At 41.0% G+C, this 16,572-nt stretch overlaps 1 protein-coding gene across 1 annotated transcript in view; it reads left to right on the top strand.

The window, feature by feature from the left end:
* The window catches only part of ssh2.L (slingshot protein phosphatase 2 L homeolog), a 135,921-nt gene extending 121,612 nt beyond the window's left edge, over nt 1-14,309 (top strand). The window contains 3 exon segments of the mRNA NM_001096832.1: nt 5,773-5,876; nt 7,802-7,866; nt 14,034-14,309. Of these exon segments, the coding sequence (NP_001090301.1) occupies nt 5,773-5,876; nt 7,802-7,866; nt 14,034-14,252 (388 nt within the window). The 3' untranslated portion in view covers nt 14,253-14,309.
* The last annotated feature ends 2,263 nt before the right edge of the window (nt 14,310-16,572 follow it).

Below are 16,572 nucleotides of genomic sequence, written 5' to 3'. Positions count from 1 at the left end.
CCAAGTCAAGGGGTACTGGTGAAAAGAGACCGAAACCAAGCTATCCATTAAAGGAACAGTAACACCAAAAAATCTGTGTTTCAAAGGAATGACAATTTAATGTACTGGTGGCCTGCACTGGCAAAACTGGCATGTTTACTCCAGAAAAACAACTATAGTTTATATAAATAAGCTGCTGTGTAGCCATGGGGGCAGCCATTCAGGCACAGGACACACAGTCAATAACAGATACTTTCTGATTTCTGAAGAATCCCATTGTATACTACAGAGCCTATCTGTTATCTGCTGTGTATCCAGTGCCTTTTCTCCTTTTTCATCTTTGAATGGCTGCCCCCATGGCTACACAGCAGCTTGTTTATATAAACTATAGCTGAGTTTCTGAGCAAACACAGCAATTTTACTAGTGCAGCACAACAGTACATTGTTTTCATAACTTTAGTACACTTCAATTTTTTCGTTGTTCCTTCAACATTGAGCAAACGCTTAGAGGAAACAGCCAGAGGAACGGCTTATCCTCATGCCCGCACACATCTGGCCCAAACTCTCAAATCCTTTTACCCAGCAAACCACTACAGAAGGCGTAAAAGTAAAGAAAATTAAAAAGAGTAACTGTCCACAGTTGGGGTACTGATATGTTTGGATATTAAGTTTACAGGACCCCTGTCTCCGGTTTTCAGACTAAAAACCTAGGATGTTGTCCTGTTAATGGAGAGATTTCCATTTCCAGCCTTATGCCTCATATGGATCAAGGCCCCAACCTTTCTGGATTCTCTTTTTAGGGCATAAAGAACACTTGGAGGGTTATGAAAGTTATGGCCGGCCAGTCTCCAAGAATGACTGTGAAGTTGCAATCTGGGCCCTTTGAAGGAGAAGGAAAGCTGCTGAAGCAGTTTATTGCCAATCGATTAGCCACGATAATGCAAGCTATACCACTATATTTATTCTGTATAATGCTTTACCATGCCGGAGAAAACCACTCTAAAAGCTCTTTGTTTGCTTAGGATAGCAGCTGCCATATTAGCTTGATGCAAAATAAATTCCTGCCTGAGTCTCTCCCTGCTCACTCATAGCTCTGGACTCAGATTACAGCAGGGAGAAGGATAGAAGAGCAAACTGAGCATGCTCAAGCCTTAGCCCTGGAGGTTTAAGCTGAAAACAGGAAGTCTGATACAGAAGCCCATGTGTACACAATAGAAAGAAAGAAATGCAGTGTTTCTTTTGACAGAGGACTCAGAGCAGCATTACTTTAAGGATTTACTGGTGTATTTATATAGACTTTTCTGATAAAGCTTACTTCGTTTTTTGCCTTTCCTTCTCCTTTAATTTCAGAAGCAAAACAGCAGGCACATGACTGCTCTTCCTGTTACCAATATTTCCATTAGACTAGTGCAAAGATAATTTAGTTCCCCTTTAAAGCCTTTTTGGCTTCCGCAACATCTCTTGCTCAGAACTGATGTACTCTGCGTGCCAGAATGAGTTCATCTGAGCTGAGTTCCTTTTAAAACTTGCACCAATCTGAAAATGATTTCCTATTTCTTTTGAAACAGCGGAAAAGCATCATTTCTGGGCTTGTGCCTATTTTGCTGCAATACAGTTTCTTTTGTGTGCGTTTTGTGTATGTGTGGGGGGGTGTAAAAAAAAAACCTCAGTCTGTAGTGGTTTTTAGCTGGGTGCAGGTGTGCAAGCTTGAAACAGGGAAGTTGGCTTCAAAGTTAAATATTGTACAAAGCAAAACAGGAAATGGGGAGAGAAATGCTATTTTTAATAGTAATCGGATGATGCACAACCAAATTCTAAATGAATGTGCCCTAACAAATCAAGGACAATAGATGGTATCAAGTATAATATTTGTAACGGTATACAGAATATTTTCTAGCCGTTAATGTGAGCAGGTGTTAATAAAGTGCAGAACAGGCATTCCTTTCCATTGATCTAAATGCTGAACATGAGTTTATATTTCCCTTTCCTATCTTGTGAAGCTGGGAGTTGTAGATAATTATGTGTTTGGGGGAAGGTTCACAAACTTGACACCCCATTAACAGATCTCCTAGTCTTAGTGGCCATACGTGCTACAATTAAGGTAGCCATACACGGAGAGATCTGCTCATTTGTCGATGTTGCCAAGCAAGCAGATCTCTCCTCTGTATGCCCACCTCAAGGTGGGCAATATCGGTCTGATAGGATAGTGGGCCCTAGGGCCCAACGATCGGATCATAACGATGGGTAAACGGGCGGTCGGGTCGCGGGACCACATAAACAAACAGATGCAGCACGCGATCCGTCGGGATTTTTAGTCCCGTCCGATCGACATCTGGCAGACTTCCGGGCATATATCGTTTGGGGAAGCCTGTCGGAGGGCCCCATACACTGCCCAATAACCTGCCGACTCTTGTCTGTCGGCAGCTTTTATCGGCCCATGTAAATTCTCGTACTGACTGCTTCTTAGAATTCTCCTTCAAGCTGCAGAAAATGACGAGAGCCGCTGCTGCAGGAACTGGCGTGTTCTCCCATTGACACCTGCTCTGTGATATAAATTGAAATGAAATGAATAGAGCCCAGATCTGGGGAGGATTCCAAGTGATTAGAAACAAAAGAGGCCTGCGCCGGGCTTTGTTGCTGGGGAATTCTGTTCAGCTGTGGATCTTGCTGTATATTATAGTTCACAGTCGGGTCAGCCGTGCATACATGCTGCAGCACATCTCTGTGTCACTGCCTAAATACAGCTGCTGATTTCACTGCATTGGAACTGGAGTCCTCTGACCAGGTTTTTCTTGCTTTCACTTTGCATTCACTAGGAAAAAAATATTCACTTTTAATTATCCCTGTACCAGTCCTCTGTTTCCCATACTTCACACAGTCATAATCTACAGTGCATATAATTAATATATATATATATATATATATATATGTATATATGTATATGTATATATATATATATATATATATATTACATTTTGATCTGAAGGAAGTACAGCATTAGCCGAACATTTACACATCATGTTCTTGTTTGCACACATTACCGACTTCTCCATGTTTTGTTGGCCAAAGACATTCTTCTTCTAACCATGATTATAACAAGTGCATTTATATAAGCGACTGTAGCTTTGTGCAATTGTTTTCTTATTACAGAGAAAAAGGGGAAACAAAAAATTTGGATTATTTGGATAAAACGGAGTCTATGGGAAATGGTCTTTCTGTAATTCGGAGCTTTCTGGTTAACGGGTTTCCGGATAACAGATCCCATAACTGTACTTGCAATTACGGTCAGTTGGTATAGGAATATCTAGCATACAGGTATGAGCCGTTATCCTGAACGCTCCAAATCATGGTAAAGCAGTCTCCCATAGGCTCCATTTTAATCAAATAATCACATTTTTTAAATGTATTTCCTTTTTCTCTGTAATAATAAAACAGTACCTTGCACTTGATCTAAACTAAGATATAATTAATCCTTATTGGAGGCAAACAATCCTATTTATTTAATGTTTATATGATATTTAAGTTGACTTACAGTATGGAGATCCAAATTACAGAAAGATGGGAAACCCAAGGTCCTGAGCATTGTGGGTAATATGCCCCATACCTGTACTATATTGGTCCCACCCAAACATGAAGGCCATTAAACTGTTACCAGGGGCATTCCCAATATAACAGTGAAGCGATATAGGTCTTTCCCCATCCTGCTTTGAAATGAGCTTACTGTTAATAATATAGTGAATAAAGTACCCCCCTTGTAAAATATAAGGATATTATAAGTTACCGAGGAGTTTCATGACCCTATAAAAACACAAGGCCGAGTGTTTTTATACAGGTCATGGAACTCCGAGGTAACTTCTAATATCCTCATATTTTACAACTGGGGGTACTTTATTTATTATAATACACAAATTTTAGTGAGTCATGTGACAGAAATTACATCACTACTCACCGTTTATAACTGATGACATCACTACTCACCGTTTATAAGGATATAATTTACAAGATATTCATGGCTTTTGTGTATTATAATTGTAATAATTTTTTTCCTAGTAAAAGAAAACAGAATTCTAAGCAACTTTGCAATAGACATTCATTACAAATTTGCTATGGTTTTCAAGTTAATTGTATATGTATTGCTATTGAAATCAGTGTCTGTCCATTTCTATTGTCTGCACCGTTGATACAATGTAAGAAAAGGCAGCTGATTAACAGACCTGTCTTTGCTGGGGAACTAAGACTTTTGCAACATTGTATGAAAGGTAATGGATTTAATTTGTAATGAATGTATATTGCAAAGTTGCATAGAATCGTGTTTTCTTTTATTAGGCAAAAAATATTTTTGGGTTGACATCCTTCAATCAAGGAGCTTTTATCTGTAGATGCAGTTTTAAATCATGGCCATGTGGGCAATCCGGTCGCAACTCTATATAACCCTATCCTATAAAAGGCTCCAATGAGTCATTGTAATGTGCTGGACTGGCCAGTCACTTCATATGCAGCAGTGGTGGTGGGGTGGTGCCCTGCACCATGGTTTAAAGGAAAACGTATTGCATAAAACAGCTCATATGTAAATCCCTGCTTCATGTGAATAAACCATTTTCATAATAATATACGTTTTTAGTAGTATGTTTTTTAGTAAGTATAAATAGAAAATTGCCATTTTAAAAAAAATAAGGGCCGCCCCCGGGGATTGTAGGATTCACTGCGCACACAAACATACCAAACAAACCATACTTGTTAGGTCACATGAGCCAATTAACAGTTCTGTCTTTTGCTTCAATATTTCTTCCTGTAACAGTTAGAGCTGCAGGATTTCTGGTCAGGTGATCTCTGAGGCAGCACACAGACCATCATGAAATGTTGGTTCAAGGCAAGAGATGTAAAAGGACAATATTTACTTAAATATATATTCCAGTTTGATATGATTCTTTAATATGCCCTTAATTTGATCTGTTGCTCAAGAATTCATTTTGGGGGTATAGTTTTCCTTTAATTGCATAAATTGCTCATTTACAGTAAGTCCACATAAGGCTATAATTCATAGCAAGAGCAAATGACCTAATGTATTTATGCTGCTGGCCCTTGTGTGTGTGGCCGGTTTCAGTGTGGCATTCTAGCATATGTATATGTCTAGTGTATACACTATAATCCTTTCTCATATAAGGCACATTTCTATTGCTTTGTGGGGGAAATGTGTTACCAATAAAATTCTAAGAAACCATCTTCCACTGTAATCAAATTGTGTCATTGTTCCCTCATTAGTACTTGTGATTTCAGTTCTGCAGACGGTTCATGAAATTACAGCATACCCTATGGGAAAAAAACTTAGCCTGTAAAACAATTCATTGGCCATAACATTTACTTAAACGAGGGGCCAATTAAGTCAGTTTGCTTGTTCAAATCTAAATCCCTGGGAAGTTTTTTGTGCAATGATCACGATACCAGTAACTGTGTTTGATATGGGTATATGCTATGCAGACAAGTGCTGCTAGATAATCTGTCCTGCTTACCCATACAGCACTGGCTGAACTTGAACCAAATGTAAATAGTGTTCCATTGAATGCGTTTTACATAACTGAAATACAGGCAAAATTATCCTGGTTTAATTATAGTGATGATAGGCTAAGGCCACACTCATTATAACTCGTACATCACAGAATCATTTTCCAGTAACAATTATTCTGTGTATTTCCATATCATTCATGTTGTGTGTAAGTTGTTAAATTTGACATCTTGTGACTTCATCCTGCATTTCTTGCTGTGCACTGAACTCCTATTTTTCATTGTTTGCAGCATTAGTGAAAGTTTCCTGACGGTAAAAGGTGCTGCTCTCTTCCTCCCACGAGGAAATGGATCATCCACGCCGAGAATCAGCCACAGACGCAACAAACATGCAGGTAACTTTCTATATCGGTCTGTCAATCTAAATGTATTTTACGTAAGAGAGGGGAGAAAAAACATTTGCATCTCGAGGTTCTGCCGACTCATAGCCTACAGAGGCAACTGCGACACTCACATGCTCAGTGGGCTCTGAGCAGCTGTTGAGAAGCTAAGCTTAGGGGTCGTCGCAAATTATAAAGCAGAAAATGAGGTTGGTCTGTAATATAAGTTGATGCTACAAGATTATGAAATTCTATTGCTAGTTGCACTGATTTCTGTGCTGCCATGTAGTAATTATCTGTATTAATTACTAATCAGCAAGTAACCTTATCCTGAAACAAGACTTGATGAGGCTCTTTTGCTCTGCACTTTATCCTCTTATGGGGTAATGCAATAAAAGGCAGTAAGTTTGCCCAGGTGCAGTAACCTATAGCAACCAATCAGCAGGTAGTATTTACTGGTCACCTGTCCAAAAACATATATTTTATTGGTTGCTATTAGGTACTGCTCCTGGGCAAACTTAGTGCCTTTTATCACTAGGGTTGCCACCTATTCTGTAAAAAAAAAAATACCGGCATTCCTATATATTTATCTTTTTTCCCTATTAATAACATTGGGATCAGCCATAATTTTTACCAGCCAGGCTGGTGAAATACCGGCCAGGTGGCAACCCTATGTATTACACATGAGGATTAGTGTTCAACCTAACAAACAACACTGATTTTAATGTTAATATTGTGCAGAAGGCAACCCACACTCCTTGCACATGGTATGTGGGGTTAGGCATGTGCTTTGCAAGGCTGTATACTTTTTCTGCTGGGAGCTATACAGTCCCATTTCCTTATGATTCTAGTCCCATACTTAAAAACATACATTCTTAACAAGCCACATAACCTGTTCCATGGGCTGCTGATCATTTTACTGAAAATAATGTTTTAGGAATTTGTTTTCGGGTTGCTGTTTATATAAAATGTAAATGGTGTGTAAACACATCTATTTAACAAAATGTCACAATTGGAAGAGAGAAGTCCACACTTTCTCCACTGACGTGTGTGTACCCCTGTCTTTATACTGAAGCCAATTAATGCTAAATAGAATTTAGAGTGAGAGCAGCACTTAAACTTTTTAAATATACATTTGATTTTATTCCATCCATTTTATTTTAAAAATCATGTTTTGTTTTTATTCTACTACAGTTCCCTCCCTCCTCTGTATTCAGAAGAGATTGTAAATTCAGTATAAACAAGTCCCTTCTTACTAGTTATGTGGGGGCCGACCCGCCGACAAAATGCGCTCTCCCGCGACTTAGTACTGCCGGCTTCCGGCGCTGGAATTTATAGACTTCCGCCTGACCCGCCCCTTTTGTGACGTCACTGCGGGGCGGGCCTATAGATAAAGGGGAGCAGCAGGCCAGGGTCGGATGCGGGTAGGGAGCAGACGGGTTAGGGTCCGGTGCAGGTCGAGAAATTCTCGACCCGCACATCACTACTCCTTACCACTAGCTCCTCTCCTTTTCGCACAGTTGCTCTGTAGAATCAGGAAGTTGGAAAATGAAAGTGCATTTAGTTTAATTGTATGCATGAAACATAATTTTTTCTTAAAAACAGTATCACAGAACATATGTTCTGCACAAACCCTATTCATTGAACCCATGTTGAATAGAGTGGACTGTTAGCAGAACTAATAGGTATCCAGTGACTGAGCAGTAGCACAGAGACTGAACCCTTATCCAGTCATGCATCTTTCTTCTAGTCTTTCTTTAAAACAGTGTTTATTGTAGTTCTTCAGCACTACGTCATGAGTTATGACCCTTATAATTCTGTTTGTACACAGACAATATTTTGTGTCCTCTATGTCTGGTTTACATGCACATAGTGTGCTGGTATATTTTTATAGGCGGACCTGAGAAGAAAGCGTTAACATGTATGTGTTTTGCTTCCAGGGGACTTGCAGCAGCACTTGCAGGCTATGTTTACACTCCTCCGACCTGAGGACAACATCCGGTTGGTGAGTTCCCTTCTTTCATTCACTTATTCCTGTGTCTAGGTACAGCAGAGCTATGCCAGCTTGATTTTTATGGCCATCCAAGGACTGCAGTTAGGGTTGCCACCTTTTCTGGAAAAAAATACCAGCCTTCCTATATTCTTGCCGTATTTTTCCTATTAATAACATTGGCATCAAGCATAATTTTTACAGGCCAGGCCGGGTGGCAACCGTAACTGCAGTCCTGTGCCTCCCCAAACATAAAAATTTCTTGACCCTGTGATACAGCCCACTGACAATGTACGGTAAGCCATAAAGGCCAAACTATTCCTATACACCCCTTTTTGTGTGCACACTAAAAAGGTATTGCATGGCCCATAAGCGTGCAAGTGGGCTGATTTTTTCCCCAACCCTTTTCACCCATGAGCCACAATCAGATGTAAAAAAAAGGTTGGAGAGCAACACAAGCATGCAAAAAAATCCTGGGGGGTGTCAAATATGAGCTGTGATTGACTATTGATGGTCTCTGTGTGGACTGTCGGCCTACAGGAGGCTCTTTTTGGCAATACCCATGTTTTTTATGCAACTGAAGTTTGCCTCCAAGCCAGGAATTAAAATTAAACACCTGTTTTGTGGTCATTGGGTGCAACATCCAAGGGGTTGGTGAACAACATATTTCTCGCGAGCCACTGGTTGGGAATCACTGCTATAAACTGTGCTCTCCTTGTGTGTAGATACGTGGCTTTGTGTGTTTTAAATACATTTAACCCATGTTTTTGTGAAGGATGTGTATGATGAACATAAATAGATTCTGTATGAACCATCTAGTATCTAATTTCCATTAGTATTAAGTACTGAGATAATTGGTTGGGAATAAGATCCTGTCACGATTGTACATGCGGCAGTATCGTTCTATTTGCGTTCAGTATACATTTGTCTGTTTGCACTTCCTGTTCTGAAAACAGAACCTTTTAGTCACAACAGGAAGTTAAAAGTGCAGAGGCAAGTGGCTTTCTGTTTACACACTCGTTCTGATAAAGATCAGAAAGAAGCACAGGTGTGTGTCTGTGTGTCCATACCAGCTGCGCAATTCTCAGTTGTGAAAGTTGTCGAGGGATTTGTTTATTTTTTAATGTAATCCTTTTGTACTTTGTAATTCCGAAACCCATTCCGTACCAGGCTTTTAATTTTCAATATTGTCATATGAGCCTGAAGGCGACATTCCCATGTAAGCTATAGTTTGAAGTCTCGCTCTCACGTAATGGAGTTCATTGGAACATCTGACGCTTCCCAAGGCCATTCAGAAGCTGCTGGGGAACAAGAGCTTCACACAGACTCCCAAAGCCGCACCCGGTGGCATTATCTCCCCTCCAGCTATCAAAAGCAGATAACATTCAGCACGAGCATTCTTACTGCAATCATAAACAGTGCTTTTAATACACCGATATTTTGCTCTGCAACAGTAACAAATTTTACAAATGTGTATTCAGCTGCCACAGAGATAAGCAGATAAATGTGCTGCTGTTTAACAACCCAGCTCACTCTTTTAGGGCAGAGACGCACGTGGAGATTCAGGGAGATTAGTCACCCTGTGACAAATCGCCTCTTCTTCGGGCGACTAATCTCCCCAAACTGCCTTCCCGCCGGCTAGAATCTAAATCGCCAGTGGGATGGCACTCAGAGTACTTTGTTTTCCGAAGTCCACCAAAGTTTTCTCCACATGTGTCTCTACCCTTACTGGGGCCTCTCCTATTCATATTCCAGTCTCCTATTCAAATTAGGGCATGGTTGCTAAAATAATTTGGACCATAGCAACCAGATTACTGATATTGCAAACTGGAGAGCTGCTGAATAAAAAGCCGCATAACTCAAAAACCACAAATAATAATAAATGAAAACCAATTGCAAATTGTTGCAAATTTCATCGTCGACATCATACTAAAAGTTAACGCACAGTGAACATCCCCTTTAAATAGTATACATGTGTCAGCAGTGGGGACTGGCACATTTCAGCCCAAAAATGCTCATTTGATTGTGCTAGGAGCTCCTTAGTCGGGTCGGTCTAGGCCATTTCATGTTTGTATTGTAAAGGCAACAAGATATGGAGCCATGGCTGTAAAGGGCTGGTATTGGGCAGCATTTCTCTGTAGCTGCATTAAAGGGGTAGTTCACCTTTGAATTAACTTTTACTATGATACAGAGAGTGATATTCTGAGACAATTTGCAATTGGTTTTCATTCTTTATTATTTGTGGTTTTTGAGTTATATAACTTTTTATTCGGCAGCTCTCCAGTTTGCAATTCCCCCCTTTAAAGGGGTGGTTCACCTTTGTAGCAATATAGAGATTAATATCCTTAGACATGTTGCAGAAATTTTTTTATTCTTTGTGGTTTTGGGTTATTTAGAGTTTTATACAACAGGTCTCCATTTTGCAATTTCAGCAATCTGGTTACTAGGGTCCAAATGACCCTAGCAACCAGGCATTGATTTGAATAAAACAATAACAATACATTTGTAGTCTTACAGAGCATTTGTTTTTTAGTTGGGGTCAGTGACCCCCACTTGAAAGCTGGAAAGAGTCAAAAGAATAAATAATTAAAAAATAACTGTAGAAAATCAATAATGAAGACCAATTGAAAAGTTGCTTAGAATTGGCCATTCTATAACATACTGAAAGTTAACTTAAAGCCCCTTTAATCAATATGACTCAGACCCTGATGTTCAACCTGCAACCCTCCAGCTTTTTGCAAAACTACAGCAGCAGTGGTCAAAGGCATGACAACCTTGCTTAGCCAAAACATAACGTTAGAATCGCACGACCCCGTCCTAAATAACTGCTTTTCTTTTCAGTATGCTGACATGTTTTATGCCGCCCCTCCTTCTTTGTTATCTGTGATTCCTTCAGCTGTTGGTCTGACAAATGAATATTTTATTTCTTCAGTCATTTTTCTGAGATCAGTGACTGTATTGTGCCATTTACTTAGAGCATGCTCACTTTTTGCCAATCAAAAGGCTCTTTGTTGCCCAAGACTTAACGTCTTTTGTTTTAAACTGCATTTTTAGCCTCTGTGGATTCTGTAGAGATGGCTTTCCATAAAGGTTTTTAGTGTATTCATACAAATTATGATGTGACCGGACTGCCCCAATGTCATTTGGTGGATAAGACTCTATACATACTGGAGACTTTGTCATCCTTTGACTCTATCTAAAGCGACCAGCTTGTATTTCATGATGAGTGCATCATCATTATTCAGTCAAATTACTTTGTGTTTTCTTCATTTATCATGGCTAAAGGTTCTACAGGGTTTTGTTTAATGTCACAATTGTGCAAGTCCCTGGCCCCAACCTGAGAGAAGGGTTTGATGGAGAATAGTTTAATCGGTTAATGATTGAAAAGTGAGCTTTATGTGAGGCTGAATTCTTTGGTTCTGTTGACACTAAATTGTTTAGAAAAAATAAATAATACAATTCTATCATCCTAGAAGCATTTGACATGATCAAGAGCCTTAGAGACATTATGTAAAAACAAGAATGTACCAGTGCATTTAACTTTTTTTAGATATAGAAGGAATGTGCTTTAAAAAGTAGTGTTTCAGGTTATTTTATTGAAACATTTTGCAAAAACCCTACTATCCCCACCAATCTGAACCACTTCCTGCTGCCTCCTTTTCCAGGCTGTGCAGGGGAGCCAGCAGCACACTGCACTGTAGGGTAGGAACCAATCAGCAGTTAGGCTGACCTGATAGGGAGCTGAAGCCTGTCTTTGCCTGTGTGAATGCATGGCTGTGATTGGCTGTCCCCCTCCTACTGTGTGTCTGGCAAGCACTGTTAAGACATGCCCACCCCTCATTTGAAACATGGACAGGGACCAGAGAACATCTATGGGGAGCTCCAATAAAGGGTTCATTTTTTTAAAGATATTTATTAGCTCAAAGTAAAAAAAAAAACAAAACACCATATATTATTCATTATTGCCTGCAAAATTTTGGCTTTTTCATTTACTCTATATGTCTCCATTACACTTGGATATTTATTTAATGACTATTTCATAGTGATGCTTCTGTGCAGATACACTTGTGCTGGGACATCGCCTACTAAAACCTAAACTGCCAGTTAATTGAAATCTTGGCAGTTGTGCTCAATTGGGTTCATTTTTCCAGTAATTTCCCTATTGTGTTTAAGGTAAATAAAAAGACAGACCTATTTTCAGCTGTTTTGGGAGCTATTGAGCAAAGGAGTGTTGCGAAACCGATCGAATTCCTTTCTTGCTAAGTTATGCAGCAGCATGTGGGAGTATTGTCAATCATTGTTACTCTTTGTAACCCCTGCTATATCCGGGATGGCTCCTTGTTGTGCTCCAGTCCTTTTTGGGCTACTACAAAGCCAGATTTTAGGGCCATATACACATAATGGGGCAGGTTAGCCAGTGACTTATTGGTTTGTGGTCTGCAGGTGCCACTGGCATAATGGCAATCACTGGTGATTTATACTCAACCAATTGTCTATGTTGGAATTTGCCATATAAAAACTCTTGAAAGGGTTGCATGTAGGGTTGCCACCCTGCCAGTATTTTAAAGTGCCAGGACCAGTACTACAAATTTACCGGCAATGTAGTTGCTGGTAAATTTGTAATACCGTTAAGAATAGCCCTTGGCCTGCCCCAATGTTAAAGGAGACATATAGGATAAGTGACTAAAAACCTAATTTTGTAGGCAATTATAAGTAATATAGGGTGTTGCTTTTACATGGTGCTAAAAATTATTATATTTAAAAATTGCCCCTTTATTAGAGCTTCCTATAGATCAGGGGTTTCCAAACTACGGCCTGCGATCCATTTTTAATTGGCCGGCAGCAGGTAATGAGAAGCTGCTCCAGGCTGAGGAGGGACTGCCGAAGAACCCGGATCTGTGAATAGTGAGCAGCACGGGGGGTCAGGTCGGGCAGTGGGTCGGGGGAGGCAGTGGGGTCGGGGAGGGACAGGGGATCGAGGGACCGGGGCTGTGAGAGATTTGCACTGTCATTGGGCCTGATGCTGCTGGGGAGCTCCCATTACTCAGCACTTGGGCACCTCTGTCTTTAGCCCGAACCAAGGCTCCTCCTCCTTCTGTCACTGAGTTCCCAGCATCCCCTGCGCTCTGGATGATTATTACACGAGCCATTGGGCTTCAGGCAGGGGGTGCTGGGAGTTGTAGTGTCTGATCTCAGCTGCTGCAGAAACTCTTCTCTGATGGAAATGATTTATATTCTCTGTGCAGCGCTGGGGAATATGTCAGCGCTATAGAAACAAAGGATAATAATACAGTAGAAATGTCATGTGACTCCAAATAGGGCCTAAATCGCTAGTTAGCTACCTCGGAAGGGATAGAAGTGTCAAGCCGCACATTTTCACCTCACCAAATCTGGTCCTCGTTGCAAAAAGTTTGGTCACCCCTGCTATAGATGTTCACTGGTCCCTTTCTGTGTTTCAAATGAGGGGTGGGTGTGTCCTAACAGCCCCAGCCAAAAGCACACTTTGAGGGGGACAGCCAATCACAGCTCTGCAGTTACACAAGCACAGATAGGCTTCAGTTCCCTATCAGGTCCTGTTAGCTGCTGATTGGTTCCTGTCGTACAGTGCAGTGAGCTAAGAGCCGCCGGCTCCCCCTGCACAGCCTGGGAATTCAGGGAGCAGGAAGTGGAAGAGAAGGGAGGGATTATTAGGGTTTTAAATAAATCAGCCTGAAACACTACTTTTTTTTAAGCAGAATTCTTCTATAACTAAATGAGTATAATGCACTGGTATGTTCTTATTTTTTACAATGAATGTCTCCTTTAATTTATTTGTTTGTGGATTAGTGCCTTAATCCTCCCTCTGGCCATTGCTATGCCATAGCCCCACCCCCATTGTACCATAGCCCTGCCCTTTTGTTTCATAACCCCACCAATTGTCACAACCCCGCCCCTTTGTGCCATAACCCCATCCCATTTGCACCATAACTCCACCCCATTTGCATCACCACCCACCCCTTTTGTGTCTGCCCAACTGTCTGGCGGAAAAATATTTACAGAATGGTGGCAACCCTAGTCACTTGGCCAAAAGGCCTCCAGTAGGACAGCTCACGTTTTTATAGGAATTGTTTTTTTATGACAAATTCAGTTTTCTATTTGCTAAATGCTCTTTTCCCTTGCTGTCCAACTGTTCACATGTCTAGAGGAATGTTGAAATGCCTTTCTGTGCAACAATTCAACTTATGGTGAAACGGAACAAATCGACTGTGAATGTGGAGCTGTTTACTTCAGATGATGACGGCTGGAACCAAAGTCTCATGCTATTAACTTGGATAAGATGTTGTGGACGTGGAGTCACAGGCTGCAGTAAATCCCTCGAAGTCAGAATTTTGTGCGAAGAGCAAGTGCCCATAATGTACTAGGAATGGCTGTACAACAGCTTTGCTTGGATATTTAAAGGGATTCTGTTATGCTTTTTATAATGTAGTTTTTATTTCTAAATTACACTGCAAAGACTTCACTCTAGAGTATAACATTAATACAACATTAAAACAGTAATATTGGTGTGTAGGTGCATCTCGGGTCATTTTGCCTGGTCATGTGCGTTCAGAAAGAGCCAGCACTTTAGGATGGAACTGCTTTCTAACAGGCTGTTGTTTCTCCTACTTAATGTAACTGAATGTGTCTCAGTGGGACCTGGATTTTACTATTGGGTGCTGTTCTTAGATCTACAGACAGCTGTTAACTTGTTTTAGGGAGCTGCTATCTGATTACTTTCCCATTGTTCTGTTGTTAGGCTGCTGGGGGGAAAGGGTGGGTGTGATATCACTCCAACTTGCAGTACAGCAGTAAAGAGTGACTGAAGTTTATCAGAGCACAAGTCACATGACTGGGGGCAGCTGAGAAACTGACTATATGTCTGATTAAAAAATTAAATATAAAAAAATCTGTTTTCTCTTTTGAGAAACGGATTTCAGAGCAGAGGACTGCTGGAGCAGCACTGTTAACAGATGTGTTTTGAAAAAACTTTTTTCCCATGACAGTATCCCTTTAAATTGCCTGGCCTGTATTTCTGCACTAGAGGAGGTTTCAGATTCTCCGCTTTGTGCTTCCTGATTAGAATTATCCAAGAGCCAGATGTTTGGTGATTTTGGAAGCATATCTTCGTATAACAGAGTATTGTACCCCATGCTCCCATTGCCTTGTTACAGTGTTGAGCCCCTGGGCTCCCTGTACTGACTACGTGCCCCCGTTGTCTCTCTGACGCCAGTTTTCTTCTCCTACGGATTCACAGCTGTGCGGAATATGTTGATGCTTGAAGTTTTAATTATTGCTGCAGGTTAGCTTTGCCGTGAGCAGTGCAAAGTGACGGCGCTCGCTCTTCTCCTGGGTTGGCCTGTCATTTCTGCTTGGCACAGACTCGCCCCATTTTACCCATGGATGCCTTTGATCTTCGTCTCACTAATGCTTTATTCTTGCTCACTTCCCTTTGTCAAACTTCTGCAAGTGATGCAAGACAGTTTCTTGGAAGCACACGCCAGCACCGTGCCGTTTCCTCAGCACTTGGCACAGCACAGATTTTTGTAGTTCTTGCAGTGTCAGCCCTGACTGGGCACCCTTCAGCTGAGCCAGCTGATACCTTATTTTAAATGTAGGAACACAATGGATAGTAATCCCTGTGGTGTCCCTAACCGCTGCACAGATGTTCTCTTTGATATGGCACGCTCTGCAGGAAGCTGCATTTTCCTGTGGATAGCGCACATCCGTGCCTTGTTGTGCTTGCTTTGTAAATCCTGGTATCTTATAAACTGCTTTAAAGGAGAACTAAACCCAAAAGATTAATCTGGCTAAAAATGCCATAATTTTTATACTGAATTTATTGCACCAGCCTAAGGTTTCAGCTTTTCAATAGCAGCAATGATCCAGGACTTCAAACTTGTCACAGGGGGTCACCATCTTGGAAAGTGTCTGTGACACGCACATGCTCAGTGGGCTCTGAGCAGCTGTTGAGAAGCTAAGCTTAGGGGTCGTCACTAATTATCAAGCAGAGACTGAGGTTTGCCTGTAATATAAGCTGATGCCACAGGGCTGATGATTAAATTCTGATGCTAGTTGCACTGGTTTCTGTGCTGCCATGTAGTAATTATCTGTATTAATTACTAATCAGCCTTATATTGTGACATTTCTATTCTATGTGTACTGTATATTGAGTGGGTCCCTAAGCTCAGTAAGTGACAGCAGCACAGAGCATGTGCAGTGAAAAAATAAAATAATGAAGACCAATTGAAGAGTTGCTTACAATGGACCATTCTATAACATACTAAACGTTAACTTAAAGTTGAACCACCCCTTTAACAGCCAAAAGAGCCCCCAGCTCATATAAGGGCAGAGACACACGCTCAGATTCGGGGAGATTAGTCGCCCAGTGACAAATCTCTTCTACTGGGCAAATAATCTTCCTGAACTCCCCAGATAGCACTTGGATCGCCTTTTTTCCCCGAAGTCTCCCAAAGTTTCCTTGTGAAGCAACTTTGGGTGACTTCGGAAAATGAAACGCTCCGAGTGCCATCCTGCCGGTGAGTTAAATTATAGTCTGCTAAAGGCAGTTCGGGGAGATTAGTCGCCCGAAGAAGAGGAGGTTTGTCGCCGGGTGACTAATCTCCCTGAATCTGACCGTGTGTCTCTGCCCTAAAGCTGGCCATAGATGTTGAGATTTTTAAAAGATCGGATCCTGATCGTGAG

This window comes from Xenopus laevis, chromosome 2L (genome assembly GCF_017654675.1).
Source record: "Xenopus laevis strain J_2021 chromosome 2L, Xenopus_laevis_v10.1, whole genome shotgun sequence".
Classification (NCBI taxonomy): Eukaryota; Metazoa; Chordata; class Amphibia; order Anura; family Pipidae; genus Xenopus; species Xenopus laevis.
Note: the sequence above shows the minus strand (reverse complement) of the source record. Positions and strands in the feature narration are given on the sequence as shown.